Source organism: Gymnoscopelus microlampas, assembly GCF_963454915.1.
Source record: "Gymnoscopelus microlampas genome assembly, chromosome: 12".
NCBI lineage: Eukaryota > Metazoa > Chordata > Actinopteri > Myctophiformes > Myctophidae > Gymnoscopelus > Gymnoscopelus microlampas.
The window spans coordinates 29175489-29197614 of NC_139949.1; the positions used below are offsets into that span (position 1 = coordinate 29175489).

The 22126-nt window shown below is 41.6% G+C and overlaps 1 protein-coding gene across 1 annotated transcript in view; it reads right to left on the bottom strand.

Moving 5' to 3' along the window:
* The window catches only part of srrm3 (serine/arginine repetitive matrix 3), a gene marked incomplete at its 5' end in the record, with an annotated part of 45115 nt that extends 23554 nt beyond the window's left edge, over positions 1–21561 (bottom strand). The window contains 2 exons of the mRNA XM_084073918.1: positions 9740–9841; positions 21278–21561. Coding sequence (XP_083930044.1) covers positions 9740–9841; positions 21278–21561 — 386 coding nt within the window. The remainder of the gene's footprint in view (positions 1–9739; positions 9842–21277) is intronic.
* Between the last annotated feature and the right edge of the window lie 565 nt (positions 21562–22126).

A 22126-nucleotide genomic window follows, 5' to 3' on the forward strand; every position in this document is an offset into this window, starting at 1 on the left:
AACATCGCCTTGTTCTCTTTCATACCTGCATTACATCATCAGTCACGTGACTTGGACTAGACTGAACGTTGAAAAACGCGCTACCCACTCAATTAATTGAATCAGTGATGCCAAGGGGGTCCTGACCAAGCGTCAGTATGTGACAATTTGGGAGTGAGAATGTTTACCAAATCATGCTTTTAGCACATAAACAAACAAGCAAAGTGAAGTCTGCGAATATTCTTTTGAGCAGATTTTGTTAGCAGTACAGTATGTACACAGTTCATGAAAACTCAAAATAATGAAGGGATCAAACTGTTCCCTACATTTCTTTGAGCAGTATATATAGAAACAACGAGAAAAACAATGATTATAGGTATTGTACCCATAATTTGGGCACAATGACAGTATTTATGTTAATTAGTACCCTTGTTGCACTTTCTGTAGCATTACAAAAATGTATATCACCAGTATTGGTGTAACTCAAACACCGCCATTGCTAGTAGGCATAGTCACAAATGTTTTTGGTTTGTCTTTGTTTATGTGCTATATTTGATCTTTAATTTTTGAGTTTTTAAACTGTTCTAGCCCATTTTAATAAAATATGTTTTTCTTTTACTTTTATATCCTCAGTGCTGGTAGAGGAACACATCACTCCTGTGTTGGCTTTTCTACACTGGCTCCCAGTTAGTTTTAGAAGAGTTTTTAGGATTTGTGTTTGTTTTTAAATAAATAAATGAATGAATGAATGAATGAATGAACGAATTAATTATTATTATTATTATTATTATTATTATTATTATTTATTATTATTATTATGATTATTTATTGATTAATTAATATATATCTATATACACTGTGCAGTATGTATGTATGTTTAAAATGTCATGTTAAACTTTAATATATGAAAAGAACATGTAACTTTTATTATACAATGAACTTGCCAGTTCACAACAACTTTTTCATGTCATTATAACTTGCACAGATGATGTAATCAAGCAATCCCAACGAAACCTATTTTTTACCGTAATGACAAACTGTGGATTGATAGCACCATGTGAGAAGCCATTAGGCAGATAGCTAACACATTGCATAGGGGTGTGAAGAGGAGAGAAAGAGGCCTCATTATGCACTGTGGAGAATAGGTGAGCAACAGTTTATCGAACTAATCAATTAAATCGATGGTTAAAAATAATGATTAATTTGGCCCGGACCGCTGGCCTAGTGGTCCGGGCACTTAGCCTGACAGTCAGGCACTTAGCCTTGCAGGTTCGAGTCATAAAAGACCCCAAAAATATCTTAAATAAAAAAAAACGAATAATGAATAATTTTATAAAATAAGTTATGTCATTATAGGCAAAACGTAAAAAAGAAACGATGCAACGCGTTGTGAGCTTGTAGATTAGCTATTTTCAGAATGTTTTAAGCATAAAATAGGTATTATGTGGTTAATCCATTTGTTGATATATATTTTCTATATTACAAAACATGCTTCTCGATTATCAGATTAAAAGAAAAAGTAATCAATAGAATAATCGCTAAGAAATATATCGAGAGTTCTTGCAGCCTTAGAAGAAAACATTGAATATAGCCAAAATTATACATGGGAAGGAGGTAGAGGCTAAATGGCTTGCACATCATTACTGACTTTAAACGTAGCACTACGAGCAGTGTGAACTGTGAAGGGCTCCTCGTCTCTCCCAGATGAGCTGAATCAGTCCTACACCAGATTTGAAAACCTCAATGGTGAAAATAAACAACTCTTCCCCCGCCCCCATGAGAGCCAGTTGTCTTATTATTGATGCTGCTACAGTGACTGAGGAACCAAATACCAAAATACATTCTACTCTTATTTACCTGTACACAAAAGACGTAATAATAAAGAACACCTCGAACATTGAACATGTAAATATAAAATAGACATACAGAAAACTGAACTTGATTTTATTTAATCACTTGAGCCATATTAAAAAAATCTAATAGCTGATCTACCCAACACACTGCTATATATGCGGTATATATAAACAAATCGGCTGCATAATTGTCAATACTGAGGTCAAATAATGGCCTTTTTTTTATCACCTAAACCAATATATCGGTTGGGCTCTTATACACAGACAGCTCAATCTGATAGTACAATGTGAAAATGCTATGCTTTGGCCTTTCCACAGCATGGTGAGCATAGTGTCTCTGCATGCTGCAAGTATATGCAGAGATTGCATTAGAATAATGATGACAGACACAGAATCCTGATCATTTCTGAATGCAGCCCCACAGAAAAGAGAGAGTGAGCAGGCATGAATAATGACACTGAAGCCAGGAACAGACAACACGATTTAAAGCTTGATTAGCCCTATAGGCCTACCCCAATTTGGCCAAGCAGGTGGGGGGTATTCTGAATGATGACACTTGCACAATCTGCATTCTATCTCATTTGCAAGTCACATACAGTAACAGTGTGGGTGAATTAACCTTGTGATGTGTTTGTTAGCCTACTGCCTGTCTGCTGCCTGCATGGGACTGGGAGCCTGACTGGAGGTATGAGCTGCGGAGGGGAGCGGGGGCAGGGCAGTTGGTAGGCTGACAACCTCATCTCATCATAGAGCGCACCTCTCCAACATTGTTGTACAGTCACACACACTACGAAATGCTACCAAATAAACCACAATTCATACTTTGAATGTCAGTATTTAATTTCAACACAAAATCTAAATGGATAAGAAAAAAGGTCTATTATGCCATCAGATGCCCAGCTTAGAGTTAAGAAGAAAGGGAGAAATGTGCAAAATATAAAGATATGCCAGCTTTGCAGCTATGTGTATGTATATTAAAATTAAAATTGAGCCAGTTGTCTTATTATTGATGCTGCTACAGTGACTGAGGAACCAAATACCAAAATACATTCTACTCTTATTTACCTGTACACAAAAGACGTAATAATAAAGAACACCTCGAACATTGAACATGTAAATATAAAATAGACATACAGAAAACTGAACTTGATTTTATTTAATCACTTGAGCCATATTAAAAAAATCTAATAGCTGATCTACCCAACACACTGCTATATATGCGGTATATATAAACAAATCGGCTGCATAATTGTCAATACTGAGGTCAAATAATGGCCTTTTTTTTATCACCTAAACCAATATATCGGTTGGGCTCTTATACACAGACAGCTCAATCTGATAGTACAATGTGAAAATGCTATGCTTTGGCCTTTCCACAGCATGGTGAGCATAGTGTCTCTGCATGCTGCAAGTATATGCAGAGATTGCATTAGAATAATGATGACAGACACAGAATCCTGATCATTTCTGAATGCAGCCCCACAGAAAAGAGAGAGTGAGCAGGCATGAATAATGACACTGAAGCCAGGAACAGACTACACGATTTAAAGCTTGATTAGCCCTATAGGCCTACCCCAATTTGGCCAAGCAGGTGGGGGGTATTCTGAATGATGACACTTGCACAATCTGCATTCTATCTCATTTGCAAGTCACATACAGTAACAGTGTGGGTGAATTAACCTTGTGATGTGTTTGTTAGCCTACTGCCTGTCTGCTGCCTGCATGGGACTGGGAGCCTGACTGGAGGTATGAGCTGCGGAGGGGAGCGGGGGCAGGGCAGTTGGTAGGCTGACAACCTCATCTCATCATAGAGCGCACCTCTCCAACATTGTTGTACAGTCACACACACTACGAAATGCTACCAAATAAACCACAATTCATACTTTGAATGTCAGTATTTAATTTCAACACAAAATCTAAATGGATAAGAAAAAAGGTCTATTATGCCATCAGATGCCCAGCTTAGAGTTAAGAAGAAAGGGAGAAATGTGCAAAATATAAAGATATGCCAGCTTTGCAGCTATGTGTATGTATATTAAAATTAAGAGAGCAAGAGCAAGCTTGTCTAGGGCGCAAATTGTGCTAGGTCCGGTCCTGTGGCCAAGACAGCGCATAATTTATCCAGATAACCACGGACAGACGGCACATATTATCTTGTAGTGAGCAGGGGTTTAGGATTCAAATCTGTCGTCTCCCGATCGAGTCGGAGCCATCATTATTATATCAAGCCATGTTTGATTTTTATGACAAATCTGACTGTGATGCACAACATACAGTACAGTACATCTGAAAGGAGCCCTAGCAATGTTTGAGTGAGACCTGTGAAAGTCAGCATTAAAGTAGCACTATGTAACTTTCCTCTTCTACCCCGGATTTGAACCCGGTTTTCTGCGCAAGTGCTGACAGAGAGAGAGAGAGAGAGAGAGAGAGAGAGAGAGAGAGAGAGAGAGAGAGAGAGAGAGAGAGAGAAGACAAGCAAGGGGGAGCGGGCATTGAATTTAAGAGGCCATTAGAAGGCTCTGTTTTTTAGGAAGAGGCAGGGAATAGAGAGCTTTTAATTGGCTGAAACAGGGTGGCCAAATACACTGCCAGCAGTAAGTCAGACATTCCTCTCACGCACGCGCGCGTTCATTTTCATTACTTGAACAAAAAAATAAAAACTGAAATACACACACGCTGAATCGTGACAGAGAATCTCTTTCTCGCTTTTAATGGAAATGCACTGGATGGCATTTAAAATACATAAAACAATGCAAATCTGCTTTGGTTTCAGCTCTGTGCCGTGTACAGTACCCTTTGCTTATGACCAGAAGTGTACTGAAGACAGAGCTGTTGAATCACACATGCAATTTCTAGGATTTGGAACTATCTAGTGGCCCTTAATGCAGATACATATGGGAAAAATCCACTCATTTGCCACCCCGTCTCTGTCTCTTAAAGGCATTGTAGGGAACATTAAGCCTAAATTTAAAAAATATTTATATATATATTTTTTTGCATTTTTTCCCCTCTATCGGCCACTATATAATGATGCTGGGGTGTTTTGAAACACAGTACTCTTTCTGAAAACCCTATTTTCCCTCATTGTTATTGTTTGTGCAGTTCGTTTCCCGGCCACCAGGGGGTGATGCCTCCATAGACTTCCATAGACTTCCTTACGTACCGGACAAATATAACAACAACAACAACAATAGGGAAAATAGGGTTTTCAGAAAGAGGCCTGTGTTTCAGTGCAGGAAAACACCCCAGCATCATTATATAGTGGCTGATAGAGGGGAAAAAATGCAAAAAAAAATATATAAATATTTTTTAAATTTAGGCTTAATGTTCCCTACAATGCCTTTAAGTTGTAGGCTTCAGTACATTGGAGACATCTGCCCAAACTCAGTAGTGATTAGGGAAGCATCCCTGTTATGCAGATGAATGAGTGCCCCTGTGCTGAATGGGCCCTGGGGAGGCAGCCAAGCAGTTTTAATAGGACAGCTCCCCCTGATGGACTATGGTCATGGTATTCCTCAGGACCACCACACAAAGTAGCACAACTCATTCATCATATCCCATGCCCAGATAGGACTGCTAGGAGTTATATTTAATTGTTCTGATCGAGGGGGGTGTTGGCTAAGTTGATGGGGTTGAATGCTTTCCAGTATAAGGAGAGATGCTTTGTTTAATCAGGCTGGAAATTTAAGCTCAGATAGCAGAGCTGTGCAGAGCAATTTCACAGTCCTGGGGGAAGACCTTGGCATGTGGCATGTGTAGGCCGGCCTACTATACAGTGTAATATATAACCTACATCAAGGGCAGCAGTACATTTTTATGTGTTCAAAGGGGAAACATTTCCTTTTCATAATGAGGAAATGTCTGTAACAGATAGTGAACAACTCTAGAAGCCCAGGGCCACATTGATCCTGCTCTGATCGAACAGCAAAGGTGTTCTGAGCTCAGATGGCTCTGAAAAGGCTTACACACCACATCCTCTCGCTCTCTGTTCCCATCTACTCTGAAAGAAATCAATACAAGAGCACTGGTGAACAGAGATATGAGCTGGCCCAGCCATGCTTACTGCAGGGTGTTTATTGCTAATGACTTGACCATTAAGTTGTGGGCCCTCCCCTGTCAATAAAACTGGAGTAAATTGAGAACCCCAGTTGAGCAGTTTGACACACAGGCGGTCATCATAGTGTGTGTCATGATCAAGGAACTATTCTCTCCCCTGCAAGAGTGCTCTTAACGAAAGGGCATGCACAGCCAAATCCGGAGTGTTAATTAAGTAACAACACACAAGTGGTTATTGGCACGGCTGTGCATAAGCACGGTAAATTAACATTCTGGATTTTACTGTGCAGCCTCTCAGTCAAGGTTCAAGTAGTCAGGTATGTTGCCTCACCTTTATGTGTCAAGATCACATGGATCATATTTTGGGGAAACAAATCAGCTTGAAGCATGGCAGATGGGGCATGGGGACAGACTTTGCATATTTTCAGGTCCAGAGAAGGGTAGAATACCAACAGTGCAGTAGCAAATGGGTTGGATTTAGGCTCAATATTGTCAGTGGGTGTGTTGTAGGTCAAATCAAATGACCACTTGTCATTAAGTTTAATTAACTTTAACAGTCGATAAGTAATTCCCAATGAGTAATGTCAAAAACAAAATCAAACAAGAAGCCAAGAAAAGAAAAGCAGTTAATTTGCACCTGAACGTAAGCAATTGTTCCATGATGTCCAGCAACAAGCAAAACAGAACCTGGCTGGCAGCATGTATAATAATCTATTTAGTTGCCAGACAGCAAGCCTTTTATGAAGACAAAGATCTATATCAATGATGTATATGCCTACCTTCAACATGCTCCATGCATCATGATGCACAACAGTTTAATTGGATGTAACTGTTGTGGGTTAGAATACATAAATAACGAACTAAAATATGTATTTTTCAAGGTTGAGAGATTCATACCAAGGTGAAACAGACAAGCATAACCTCTTGAGGCAGGGCTTGAAATTAACTTTATTTCTTGGTGCCTCTAGCTACAAGGACCCTCTCTACTGATTTCAATCAGATCTTCAACTGTGTTTATTTGTTCATTTTCGCAGCCCATTTGTTTAATATAAATGAATTTCTAAGTTATAAATTAATTGCCAATGTAAATATAATAACCTAAATACTAGTAGTAGTAGTATTGCCATAAATCAGTATGCCTCTGTAGAAACTGGACTGACAGAAACTGTCAATCCCGTAGTAGAATGGAGGGCATACTGTAATACTGCGTTCAGTGATGCCTCTACTCTGCCAATGAGCAAACTAAACTAGTGTATCTCCACGCTACAGAGCACCAGAGTGCCAACTGTAAGCTTCAAAAGGCAGGTTTGTTGTCCAGATGGTAGGAGAAAAGTAGCGCTCACTTTGGTTCACTTGACGACCAAATGCTAGCAATAATATTTTGAGGTTGCACAGATTCAATTTCGGGTGCATAAAGTATAAGACTGAGAATCAGAACATATGAGATTTTTCGGTAGCACAGTTCGGAATTTTGACCCCTGTTGTAGTGCATGTGATTTTGGAGATCATCCAGCTAAAGTGAGCGTGTGCCTCACGATCAGTGGTGGAAAAAGTACTCAAATGTTTTACTTAAGTAAAAGTAGCAATACTGCAATATAAAAATACTCCGTTACAAGTGAATGTCCAGAATTCAAAATCCAGTCCAAAAGTATTGGCATCAAAATATACTTAAAGTACCAAAAGTAAAAGTACTAAAATGTTTGAAAATAGCAGATCTACAAGCTCACAACGCGTCGCGATGCGACGCGTTGTGAGCTTGTAGAAAAAATAGGGCTAAAGTGGTTGATGTATGTTTCATAATGCAATAATTTATATCTGCAAAGTAACTAGTAACTAAAGTTTTCAAATAATTGTAGTGGAGTAAAAGTACAATATTTGCCTCTGAGATGTAGTGGAGTAGAGGTAAAAGTATTGGAAATTGGAAATACTCAAGTAAAGTACAAATACCTCAAAATTGTACTTAAGTACAGTACTTAAGTAAATGTACTTAGTTACTTTCCACCACTGCTCACGATACACTGGGCAGGAGGCAGACGGCACAAAATGTGGTCCTTGTTGACACCAAAATTGTAGTGCACTGGTTATTTGCAAATGACACCTCCGACTACACCTCTTATTCCACATGAGCGCATGGCGAGTCCCCAAAATACCAAACATATGCAGGGAAAAACGTGCTGTCCTGGTTTGACACCAAAATTGCAGTGGGCTGGTGATTTGCAAATGACACCCCCTACAGCGCCTCTTCTCCCACATGAGCACATGGCGAGTCCCCAAAATACCAAACACATGCGAGGAAAAACTTGCCACTGCTCTGTGGCACAGAGCAGTGGGAAATTGTTAATTCTCCAGTCTGTGGTAGTATCTCTATCACAGCACTTTACTTTCCCTAGCAAGGTCTTGCTGAATGTGTCAGTATTATAAGGCAAGCTCAGCCCACTCCAAATGGACCATCCCCTAGAAGCAACGATGACCTGCTGCCTTAGACAACTCCCTTGTGTGTACATTTTTCTCTTTCTTTGGGCTATGAGCGGTTGCACACTATCTTTCAACGTGTAAATACTTGACAGCACTCTTTGTCTTTCCCCAATGCTCTCTCCCTTGCTTCCCCTCCCTCCTACATCTCTCTCTCCCTTTCCTTTATCCCTTTTTGTCATTTGTTATTACAGTGCGGTCTAGTTAAATGTCAGGTCCTTGCTGAGGTGCTGGGAAGAAGGCGAGAGAGAGTCATTAGTCTAGCCTATGTGACAGGGAGCATCAGAGTCATTATCCATCATTAGCTGGGAGACAACAGGTCGCATTACTGTACCACCACTACACTGGCTCCCTCAATCATTCACACAGAGACATTGACAGACTGGTTCAGGAGCCCAATAGTCAACTTACAACCTGATGATAGCTGCGTGCGTGCGTGCGTGCAATAAATTATCTCTTTACTTCATCTATTATAAAAATGTATAAATGTTATATATATAACATTTTAAGCCATTTCAACGGCAGGTACAGAGACATTTTGACATGCAAGGGAGTCTGTAGTCAGAGCAGGAACTGGTTGATCTTCCAAGGTAGATCTGACCTACTCAATCTATCCCTGCCTCAGTGGAAAAGGAGCAAGGCTTTTGAGGAACAATACACGTCAATCTAGCATGTGTCTCATTACGCTATATTTTAGCAATGTTTAGAACTGATATTAAAATGTTATTGGTTGATTAATACGTAACATGGCTTGAAATAGCCTGATGACATTATGCTGGCATAGGATTAAATTGTTTAAGCAAAAAGACATATGTGATTTTTTTGTTATAGCAGAATCTCAGGTGTGAAAATCTCAGGTGTGTGTCAAATCTGGAGGTTAAGTTCGTGGCCGTATTTAGCCGATCAAATTTGGGTGTTACGTTTGTGACCGTATTTGGCTAATTAAATCTGGATATTATGTTTCTGGATATTATGTTTGTGACCGTATTTGGCAAATCAAATCCGGATGTTACGATTGTATAAGCCAATTATAATATAATAACACAGCACTTGTATTGTTTTTTTATATGTGTAATTTTATATCAAGCTTCAGCCTGCTTTTAACCTGAATATCAAGCATTACCTACTTATAGGTATTATTACCTACTTATAGGTATTATACTAATGATAATTAGGAGATAATGGGGAATTCCCCTGCATCTACTACTCATGCTACAAGTCTGTACCGATGACATGTTCTGTAGACGGCTGGATGTGAGCAAATAATAATAATAATAATTTCAAATTTTCTATAAATACAGTACCTAACAACCCCACCCCTTCACCCCACCAATATACCAACCCACACACACACACATACATGAACATGTGTAACTTACAGTTGTTGTGTGTGCGAGCCCTCTCTCGTGATCACACCCTCTTTGTCCATCAGCATCTGCCTGAAGGTGCTCACTTTCTGTCGAATCTCTTCCTCTGTGTACCTATAGATGAACATGAAAATAGAACCAACAGTCAGTGAAAGTACACACACAAGCCCTATCACACATACAACACAGGCAAACATGCAAACTCATTAATCGTGGATGTCATTACTTGTTAGCAATGTTTATAAGTCTTGGGCTTAGTTTCAAAAAGTCTCTTTACCAGTGTGCCAGGAAGGCACTGTCAACAGAGACAGCTAAACGGACCACGGAAGAAATGTACTGTACCTGGGAATAAAGGCAACAATCCTATGGAATATGACCGGATTCATCGGAATGGTGTGCTTGTATTTTGAGCTATATTATTTTTTATTGACAAATGTATTAGCGCATTACATTTTGCATTGTATGTCTATCTGAAAATGTGTTATCCAAATATTCTTCTCTTAGTAAAAGTAAGAGATTACATTACCAAACTTGGTAGAGAGGTTCACAGTCTGATGTGTTATGCAGGAAAAAATAATACCACAGATCGGCCTCATGGCGGTGCTATAACAGCCCACTTTACATTTTGGCCTATAACTTTTAGACCATATGTTGTAGAATCAATATGTCCCTGGATTCCTTAGGTCACTGGATTCCTTGGGTCCAGATGCAACTCCCCATATACTGTAGGCCATGCCCATTTCCAATTAACTAGAGTTTACGACCTTTTGAATATGTACTCAAAACACACTTTTTGCTGCTACTCCTACAGATTTTGTCTAAATTTGACAAAGATTGCGACACATTCATATGATAAAAACATAGCATATAAGCCTTTGGTATTTCATACTGTTTAGCTGGAACTGGCTTCCAAAGTTAGTGGGAGGGCCTATTTTACATAAAATGCATACAGACAACATCCAATCAACTCCAAAATTGCATGTTGAGGGGCCTCTACTCAAAACAGCACCAAAAGTGATTTCAGTTTGATCCATGCGGGCATCACAAATGCAAAAACTTGAACTGCATGTTTTCACACTGTAAGAATGCAGCTCAAAGTGCCGGGAAATACAGTGAATCTTTTTTTTGTTTAAACGAGCAATAAATTAATAACTAAAACATAATTGTTCAGTACAATAAAATTACCCGTATAAGATTCAAATTAAAAGTTAAATTGAAGAGATTGGTTTTCAACTGCTTAAAGATGTTTACAGAGCTTGCCTCCCTGATTTCTGGAGGTAATGTATTCTACAGATTAGGGGCAATGAATAAATGCAGCATTTTCTTCTGTGTTTTGATGGACCAATTTCCTCCAAATTAGTTGTGTGATGTGACAATGTATTTGACCAATATTAGTGGCAGAGGCCTATCAAAAAACGCCATATATAATAAATGCAACATTGAATCAAACCTCGCATTTTGTGGGGCCTCTGTAGAGCACACTGCCAAAAGCGCTATCTCTTCTGACCATAGTGGGCACCACAATTGCGAAATTAAGAACTATATATCGTAGGAATGGTATTATTCCAAGCCAATTTCTCGGGCCTCAATGGCTACAACAGTTTGCAATTACTCAAAATTTCGCTTTTCCACTTGTCATAGCTGCCAGATGTTTTGTGTTACTCCACACCACACAGGCAAGACTCGGAACAAATGGCGATGACGGTACTCTCCATGCCCTGACCTAATTGACACATGGCTGAGGACATTCTCATGACTCACTGTGTCACTTCCTCCCACGCCTGGCAGGTCCCTTGTTCAGGGCTCCTGACTGGATGTCAGGATTTATTCTGTAGGACAGCATCACAGTTACATTACATCAGAACAACTCTAGTATAACAACAGGAACTATCCAGCTGAGATAGACAGCACTCTGTGGACACTCAGTGGACTTATATTAAATAAGCTATTGGGAACATTACAATATTCCCCTTTTCCCATTTTCCACTTCACCCTTCGATTTTAGTCAGCTAGTTGATGGTGTATCTGGACAGAGCAACTTTAAGTGAATATAAAGGATTACGATTCCTTCCTCACCAACACGACAAACAACCAATAACAGGTTCTTGCTTTGCTGTGGCTAACTTCACTCGAGGCAGTGATCGATTAAAGCAATGACTTAATCGATCACACTGAACACCTCCAGTGTGCACACAAGCGCCACAAGCCATAGTCACTGACAGCAGGCTGGCTACTCCAGAAGTGTTGAAACCTGCGTGTGGAAAACAGCCCAAACACCCCAAATCCTGTCTGTATTAACAGCCTAATTTATATTTGGCCGCATGACAAACTATTTTACATTAGGCTTTCAAATTCCACTACTTCCATCCTGTTTAATGCCATTCTCTCGCATCTAATTATTGTACTATTGTAAATTGGCGTACAATGAGGAGCCAATCAGGAATTCTCAAATCATTCAACAGTACATGGCATTCTTGTACTGCACACTGCTCTTCAAGTAAATTCACACCGCCTTCACAATCTGTTTAAGCTAATTACAGAGCTCATTGTCTGTTGTGATAATGAGCTATAAAGAGCTACTAAAACAATATGAGTGATGGAGAGGCAAGGGGAGACAGATGCATGCTGAGAGAATGAAAATTATGCTATGCTTGCAAAATAAACTTCAAACTTCAAAACCTCTCTAAGCCGCTTTTCATGTTATTGTTCAATTGCAATATAATTTGGGTGACTTCAGAGCCCTTCGCTGTTGTATGCTGCGTTGTACTGTAGTAGATAACCACGTTTTCTTCACTTCTCCTTGTCCATAGCTCTACAGCACATAGTCAGTTAAAAACAAAGCAACAGAGACAGAGATAAGAAGTGGTGGTGGGAGATGTGAACGTCCTGGGAGAAGCAAGATATCACCCTCTCAGACAAGCAGAATTCAGACTATAAAAGGCAACGATGGGATTGAAATGTGAATGGTCACATTGTGACTGCATGGCAGCAAATATCTTGTTAAAGGCTTGGGCTGTCGTCTACCATACAGCTGAGCATATACAACAGCAGTTGAGAGAATACATATATTTGGACGTATGTCCACTCCAAAGAGTTAACTTTTTAAGAGAAGGCCATTAAACGTGGCTCTCTTTGAGTCTATCTATCCATCTATCCATTTAATCGCATCTGTAACATGAGATATCCTGGCCTGCCATACAGGCCATATAAATGTACTAGGGAGCTGTCCGCCCATAGGTGCTGAAACGTACACTCTCCCTCAGCCATCTACACTCTCTCCCAACTACCAGTGGATGCAAGATGAATTCTATGAGACCTCCTGAATCGCCTCATTTCAGTGTGACCATAGCAGTGGTTTGAGGAGTGTTTGCCTTGCTCTGAGCATACAGCCATTTCAATACATAGGTATTCAAACCCGGATGTTATCAGCTGAGCTATGGCTCAGTGAATGTGATTAGGGGCAGAGTGAGAGAGGGAAAGAGAGAGGGGGGGAGCGACAGAACAGAAGCAAGCCAGTGTGACAGCACTGTCAGGTCTCGCTGTACAGCAATCTCTCAGCACAGCAGATGTCAGGGCAACACAATGGAGGGCAAATACGACGATTTTATATTCATTGCTTTCCATGCACAGAGCAGGAGCCATCACCATATGTTAACCACTCGCCGCTTCTGTACAGTACAGTACTAACTGTCAATGTGTTTATTTTTTACTGTCTGTCATAACATGCCCCTGAAAGGAATGTGTAAAAATAGGGGTTATGAAGACATAATAATAGGATTGGATGTGAATCTGTGACTAAATAGGTCCTGGGAGGTAGAGCGTTTGTCTTCACACTGTGCTGATGATGGGTGACAATGCTATTGGCTGGAGCTGCCTTTGCTGACAGCCTGGCAAAAAGCCAAAAAGAGAGGTCAAAATGTAGAACGAAGGCCTGTATTGGCTATTCAGAGAATATTCTCCTCCATTTCCCTTCCTCCCCTCTCTGACCTGCCTCCATCACTTCATTGCTAAGCCCACCAATGTAATGCATTGCTCTCCCTCCCCAAGTGGTTCCAGTACTGAATGTTTGTTACATTGTAAGTAAGTAGGTGGTCAATATGAACATAATAGGAACATGAGACTTGAGTGCTCATGGGGGCATATATTATATGCCCCCATGAGCACTCAGGTCCTCTACTGCAGGATTACTGGATGATACAATCAAAACACAGAAGAAAATGCTGCATTTATTCATTGCCCCTAATCTGTAGAATACATTACCTCCAGAAATCAGGGAGGCAAGCTCTGTAAACATCTTTAAGCAGTTGAAAACCCATCTCTTCAATTTAGCTTTTAATTTGAATCTTACAGGGTCATTTTATTGTACTGAACAATTATGTTTTAGTTTTTAATTTATTGCTGGTTTAAACAAAAAAAAAGATTCACTGTATTTCCCAGCACTTTGAGCTGCATTCTTACAGTGTGAAAAGTGCTACCTGTAAAAGCCAGATACAATCAGCTTTTCCTTACGAAGCAGAGCAGAGGCCTAATTGGACTTGCCATTCTTTAGGCAGGAAGGTGGGAATTTTATTAAAATAAAAATGAACAGCAAACTGAGGCATGAACGTGCAAGTGCGTATCAGATCATCTTATTTGAAAGACGGAGTCAGCTGTGTTACGCCAAATGAAAGCCATTTAGCAAGGGCCGATGCCTACAGCATGCAAAGACCCAGTGAGTTGGGATGGAGAGGGACAGGAACATCGATCAGAGCGGGGGGGCTCCCCGCTGCACCGCCATGACAAATCACCTCGATTAAAGAACCTGATTGAAGTAATTAGACAGCTCCGAGCACCTACACACTTCCCCATTAGCCAACAATCCTGGGAAATTAATAGTTGTGGCCCAGCGACCATCCTTACACTGATAGTCATTGATTCAGTGGGGTCGCGACTATGTGTGTGGTGTCTGTTAAGCCTGAGTTATACTAAATAAAAAATTGCCAATCATGCTCACAATGTGTCAATGTGTTGTTCAGAGTCCAGTTTTGTCACGATCAGAGTCAGAGGTGTAGGACCCAAGCACAGGACAAAGGCAGAGGACGAGGCAGACACAGGGCAGATCGAATGCAGGGGGGTTTATTAACCAAAACAGAGGAACAGGAATAATACACAGGGATACGAGGGGACTAGGAAAACGTCACAAAGTAGGAATAAGGCTAAGACTAAACAGTGACTTACTTTTACGAACGAACAAGGGACTGAAGAAACAGGGGAGTATATATAGACACACGGTAACTGGACACAGGTGAAACTAACTGACAATCAACACAGGGATAGGCTAGGACTAAAAGGACACAGGTGCAAGACAGAGTTAATCAGAGGACTGGTGAGACAAGACAGGAAACAGCAAACAAGGCAGACAGGAAACAGTACTACAAAATAAGATACACACATCAGGGCAAAAGGTATAACAACAGAGAAACAGGATACTATTGGAACGATACAATATAGTAGTGGCCTAACAGGCCTAACAAATAGCCCTAAAGAGTCCAACACCATAAAAGGAAATTCAAGGTCTAAATAATAAGGTCAAAGTCCACGGCCCGAGGAGCGGACCGTGACAAGTTTAAAGTATTACATAGGGTTCAATATAGCAAAGCTAGGCTTGCTAAAATGTTCCCAGAATTGAGCGACTTGTGTGGCAGGTGCAACCAGTCACCCAGGACATTGGTCCACATGTTCTGGACATTTTCCAAGCTCTCACATTTTTGATTCAATCTCTGAGGTACTATTAATGTAACTCCATCTGCCAAGATAGCCATCTCTGGCTCTCCTGGTGTAGATTTACCCATTATTTCTAAGCAAGCTAGTGTGATCTCAATTTGTTCCCTCATTGCCCGTCACCAAATACTGTTTCACTGGATCATCTTGGCATACCTTGTAAATGTATTTAATATTGTGGAAAAAAAGAAAAGAAAGATTATCTATTTTCATACTCATCAAGTATAACTCAGGCTATATTGTGTGTTCACGTGTGCACACTCCTCTGACTTAAGAGCCGTCCCTCAGAAACACTGCAGCTATCAAACCTACCGCAAAGAGCTGCGTGTCAAAGTAATGCCAGTGTAGTTAGAGAGATTGAATGGCTGTGGGAGCGTGGGAGGCTGCAGAACAAGTAGGAAAAAAATGCCACATTTCTATTTCGGGGACCAAATTAAAGTGACCTAATAGGAAAATGGCTTTAACTCTCAAGTGGAGAGGATTTTCGATCAATGCGCTCTTCAGTCATAGATTTTCTGGTTACACTTTTAAAATGGCACGGAGGGGGATGAGTGATAGACACAGATAAAGAGAGAGTGAGAGAGAGAGAGAGAGAGAGAGAGAGAGAGAGAGAGAGAGAGAGAGAGAGAGAGAGAGAGAGAGATAAACTGAGATAAAACAAATAAGACTTTCTCTCTCTCCCTCTCAACAAAGATCTGTTCTATTCATCATCAATACAGTGTAAGCAGATCAATGAATGGCCGACCACAATCTGCCATTGCCTCTCTTTTAGACTGCATGTGTTCACTCTGACCTCCAGCAGCAACAAGCATTTGAGGCCACGTTGTACAGCAAGGGTTCCCAAACTTTACAGGCTGCGAGTCCGCGACCCCCCAGAGTAATCATATTTGAACTGGGTGGGGGGTCCGGGTGGGCTGACAAGCACTTGGAATTGTAGGCGTTCCACAGATAAATATGTGATAAAACAATGCTAATCATCTGGGGAACCCCCAAAATAATTTGGGGACCCCCCTGGGGATCCCGACCCTCAGTTTGGGAACCACTGTTTTATCAGTGGTCATTCTCCCTTTTGCCATTACGCGCTCTCTGACAACGCAGCATAAGATCCAGGTGTTGATTTATTCAATGGTGGAGAGGACAATGGCTTACATCGAGCGGTTTGATGATATATTGTGTCACTTCGTCTTTCCACTGACTGACAGTGACAATGACTGTCATTCCAAAATTAACTGAACATTGGATTCAACTGTGTAGGCTATTAAACTACAATATATAGCTTTTGTCCATTTACTATTTACACACACACACACACACACACACACACACACACACACACACACACACACACACACACACACACACACACACACACACACACACACACACACACACACACACACACACACACACACACACACACACACACACACAAACAGCTTACCCAATTTAGCGCTCAACTAGGTCGAGTCATTTTCTTTCCCCCTTTTATTTAAGTTTAGGCTGTTATACCAGGGACATACAGTACATCTATTACAATGATAAGACTCTGCTGTCGTGCATGAAGCAATAGCATCTGTTAATGGTTCATTATTCTTTTCTGCTCCTTCTTAAGACAACACTTTTTAAAATAATTTTCCACAGCCTGTGGTCATACCTAGCCTGGAAACCAGACGAATCTGCCAGTGCAAAAAAATAATTGCCCTCAGCAGATTTGGTCTGGCACCGCTTTCTTGCATGCACTCTTGCATGCACAAGCTCTGCCGTGCACATACTGTACACAGTGGTTCATGTCGCCACTTGTGAAGCCTTTCTGAAGTAAACGAGTGGGAGGAGTGCTGGAACGGCGCCGCTTACAGTGTGTGGAGTAAGGCGAGTGAGGCTCTGTGAAGAAAGCTCATTACAGAGCTAGGGAAATGCTGAAGACTCTCAACAGGGGCACTAGTCATGCACAGTCATTATAGCTCAATTAGCTGGCTAAAAACACGCTTACACATGAAGCTGCCCCCTCGGCCCAGTACCACTCACTGGGTAGCATTTCCATTAAGTAGGCAAATACCGTGCAAACAATATAGAGAATCAATTCCTGGACAAAGGTTAATCTTTAGTTTTTGGTCAGTCATCATTACACCATGCAGAAATGGTTCTTCCATATCAGGTCTGGAAACCTGCCGCCTGGCAAGCCAGATTCATCCTGTGCATGGCAGCCAGTGAAAGACCTCACGCCGTTTCACACAGATGAGCACCTATTCCTGTATAAATGGGCTGGTACATAGCTTCCAGCCCACCTAATGTTCAAAACAGGGCAGGAATCCCCACTGAGGCAGTTGACTGTAAGTGCCAATAAATGGGGGAGGGGTACAACCAGACCTTGTATAACGAAATGAACAGACTCCTTTAATTGCTGGCCATCCACCTAATTGGCTCCCATGGTGAGGCCATCACACATGACAAAACTATTCATACTGGTCTCAGCCCTGGAAGGATGGAGGCGGATCAAGGGGCTGTGGATTGTGGGAGGAGGGGAGTTTATTATTGCTGCTGGTGTTGTTCCCTAGCCTAATCTCTCACCAAGGCTGGGTGGGTAGGGTGGGGAGGGGGAGTGTGGAGGCTGAGCATCCTAGCTTAAATCTGAAAACAGGCCCCAGCCACCATTTTAATTGTGTCTAATGCCTAGCACATAGCTCCCCTATCTATCCCTCTGTTTCATCCCTCTCTCTATCCCTTTATCCAAGCATGTACTTTCTCATTAGAGGCATAGTAGAAATTTGGTGTGGTGGGGCGGTCAATAAATGTGTTGAACCAAATCGGCAAATGAGACTCTCTCTTTTTCCTTGTACTGTAGCTTAAAGGGATAGTTCATCCAAAAAAATATTTTTTTCTATCGATTAGTCACCCCATGGAGACTTGAATTCATGGATTTCTTTTTTTTTGTCGCATTTCCGGTAGTGTCTCCTCTCCGAGCCGCTGCCTACCAGTCTGCTGGTCATCAAATTTTTTGCCTTAGGAATGCGACAAAAACTAAAAAATATCTCCAAACACGTCTCCATGGGGTGACTAATCGATAGAAGAAAAGTCATTTTGGGGGTGAACTATCCCTTTAACAGGATGATTTGGTTCCATCCGAGGGATGACCATCTCGTTTTCAAGGGGGTCCTTAAATTACAAAATACACTTCATACTGTACATTAAGACAACCGTTGTCCTTCAAGTTCAAGTGTTCTCTCAACCTCTTCTTGTCCCTCTTGTGAGCATAGGACAGGGTCATACAGACCTCTTACCAAATGCCAAGCAGCTATCACCAGGACTGCTACACATGGCTCCTTTACACATAACCACTTAAACCCTCTACACTAACTGGACTTGAGTTGACTCTGTACTTTTTTGTACCACTTTTTTTCCGTCTAGACCAAATCTCTTCAACAGAAATTGCCGATCTACGGCTATCTAGATAACTCTACTCGCTTTCAATGTAATGTAACAATCTCGCAAAAACACATTCCTCTACCTATGTGCAAACATACCTCTGGCATAAAAAAATATTCTGATTCTGATTTCCCCCTATGGGCTCATCATCCATAAGGTGACAGCTGGCACATACTGTGGGTGAAATCTGTCCATCTGGCCAGCCACAGCTAGCCTCTGTTCTATAGCCACAAAAAAATACTTTGTAAAAATGAAGATAAATATGGCTTTTCAAGACTACTGGCCGTGCTATCTTCTGTGAACCATTCCATATGCATGGATCACTGCTGCCAAGTGCTGAATCTAAAAGTCAATCGTAGCTGCAGAAGCACCAGACTTCAAAGCCTGCTCAGAATGAGCCCCAGGACTCCTAAGCTACGTAAAAAATGTACAGTATTATTGATTGCAGAAGATAAAGGACTGGTTGGAGGCAGTCCAGAGATCACAATGAAGATAAACCACCAGCTTGGATTTGCATTAATATTGATTCAAATCTATTGAATGGCATATATTTTGCATTGCAGAGCTGGAGGCTTAGGTCTCAACATTCTTCATAAGGGATGCGTTTGACACGACTGAATGTATGTAGCATACAGTATGAACCAGAAAGAAATTCCTAACTTCAATCAAACTCTATTTTAATCTATCAGGAACTATCACCCTTTTGACATTTTTGTGTGCTGTATGGCAAATATTACAAATAATAACGGGCAGATTTGTTTGCAATGTACAAACACAAGGTCACAATTCCTTTATGGCTAAGCTCTGTTTAGCCATAAAGGAATTGTGACCGTTTTAACCCAGCAACCCTATGTAAATTACACCACTGCTGAAAAACGTGCCAGCCCAACAGTAACGTAACTAATAATTGGGCAGCGCGACCCGGAAATAACCGTAATAATACTAAAACGGGAGCAAAAAAAATGTTTTGGCCCACCGGCCGTTTGGCGGCCCGTAAATGACGCGGCCGTTCTGGAATGTTCCCAAATTTCCCAGTGGCCAGCACGTCCCTGGGTGTGTGTGTGCGCGTGTGTGTGTGTGCGTGCGTACGTGTGTGTGTGTGTGTGTGTGTGTGTGTGTGTGTGTGTGTGTGTGTGTGTGTGCGTGCGTGCGTGCGTGCGTGCGTGCGTGCGTGCGTGCGTGCGTGCGTGCGTGCACGTGTGCACGTGTGCACGTGTGCCTCTGTTTAGACCAGCCTGAGAGAATCCCTGAGATTGCGAAGCTGTGAGGATTAGAGTAGACTCAAGTCACCACACCAATTCCCAATCCACCATGACCGTAGCATTAGCACACTGAAGCTCTCCCTCACTTGGGGCTGGAGGAGACAGAGCATGCTGATGAAGCCCACTTCGACTAGCCTGGGCCTTTGTCCTTCACTCTCTGTCTCTATGGCAACCTCATTCTGACAGCCACAACCCGGAGAACAGAGCCACTGATCAGACAGTTTAAGAGTTGGCTGCAAATATGTTACAATGTCTTCCATGACATTACATGACAATATGACGTACGGTAATGTTATCGTAGCAGCCAATACAAACCTCCACACATCCAATCTTTGCTCTGACTCTGCCACTGCAGCAGAAGTGCTATTAAATCACCATGTTTGTATAGACCAATTATAAAGAACTTGGCTTCTGTAACTTACTCTGCAGGGGCAGGTTTTCCCTCCTTTCCCTGCAGTGCAATGAAAATGCCTTTTGGCACGTTATCAGATTGTTTATGCACTATTTGGATACTGCCTGAGCACTCAGCATCCCTGTGGGTACCTGCCAAAGTCACGGTCTCTACTAGAGAAGAAATATTTAATATTTGCACTCCCAATAAAAAACAGGTGTCTACCTGTTAAGGGCTGTGAACAAACTTTTGGGAGGGCAGATGCCCTAATGTAACCTCACGCCACAAAAAGTATAGAATTTACAAACTGACCAAAAAAAGGAAAAAAAGACAGTAGCAATGGTATGATTAATAGAAAAGCCTGAAGAATTCTGTTGTGCATCGATATACATGCAAGGCACATCCAGGTATCAGGAGGGGAAAATGCAGGACCCTGCCAACAAAATGACCTGGTGTGGCCTTTGTATTGAATGAGATCAGGGCAGAGAGCAAAGCTGTGGTTTGGTTCGACAAGAGAGAAATAAATGAGACCCAAAAAAAGCAATTTCTCCTGTGAAGGCACTTGGGCAGGTGCTCAGGCTGGCTCCTGTGCACATAACTGTGTCAGCTTGACTACAAATAACTGATTCCTGCTATATATAAGTACTTGCTGAAAGCCGGAAACATCACAAATCTTCAACAATGTGTTACATAGGACAATGTCTATTGTCTTACCCCTGTTCCTCCATCATCTCTTGGAGTTCCATGCATTTGAGTTCCACCCTCCTTTTCCTCTCATGGTCCAAAATCTCTCTGTGTGGCTTTTTTACGAGGACAGGCTCTGCCCTGGGTTCCCCATCCTCCTCTTCCTCTGGTTGGCCCTCCTCGCCTTTGGGTCTCAGGACTTGGGTCAGCACCGGCTCTCCTGGGCCTGTAGCCACCCCTGCCACCGGGGCCACCGGCTGGGGGACCCCATTTGCACCATCTTTGGGGGATGGCACCCTCGTCTCATCATACATGGTCTCTAAACTCTGTGGACACACATGGGGAGAACAGAGAGATGTTAGATGTGCCAATGTTACCTAGAATAGTGCTTAGGTTGGTTGGTTGTCAGACAACAGTGGATAATATAGTTTTTCGTCCATTCATTCATAACATTGACAGCACTCCACTTTAATGAAACTCTATTTTAGTGTGTGTGTGTGTGTGTGTGTGTGTGTGTGTGTGTGTGTGTGTGTGTGTGTGTGTGTGTGTGTGTGTGTGTGTGTGTGTGTGTGTGTGTGTGAAATATTATATACATATATTGTATTATGTTTGCACTCATTCATGTTTGCACTCAGTCATTGCTCACAGTTTGCACTGGCTGTTTGACAGCCATACAGTACATAAAAGGTTAGTACACATACGGTATGTGTACTCACAGGCTGGAGTACACATGTGTGCATTTGTGTTGAAAGTTTGCAAGTCATCCTACAACCTCACATACTGTATGTTACAATACAGACCAGCGGTTTTCGAGAACTGAAAAAACACAAATATCTGTGTCGGATTGTCTTCGGGACATTGTTTTGGTTGCTGTGGGCA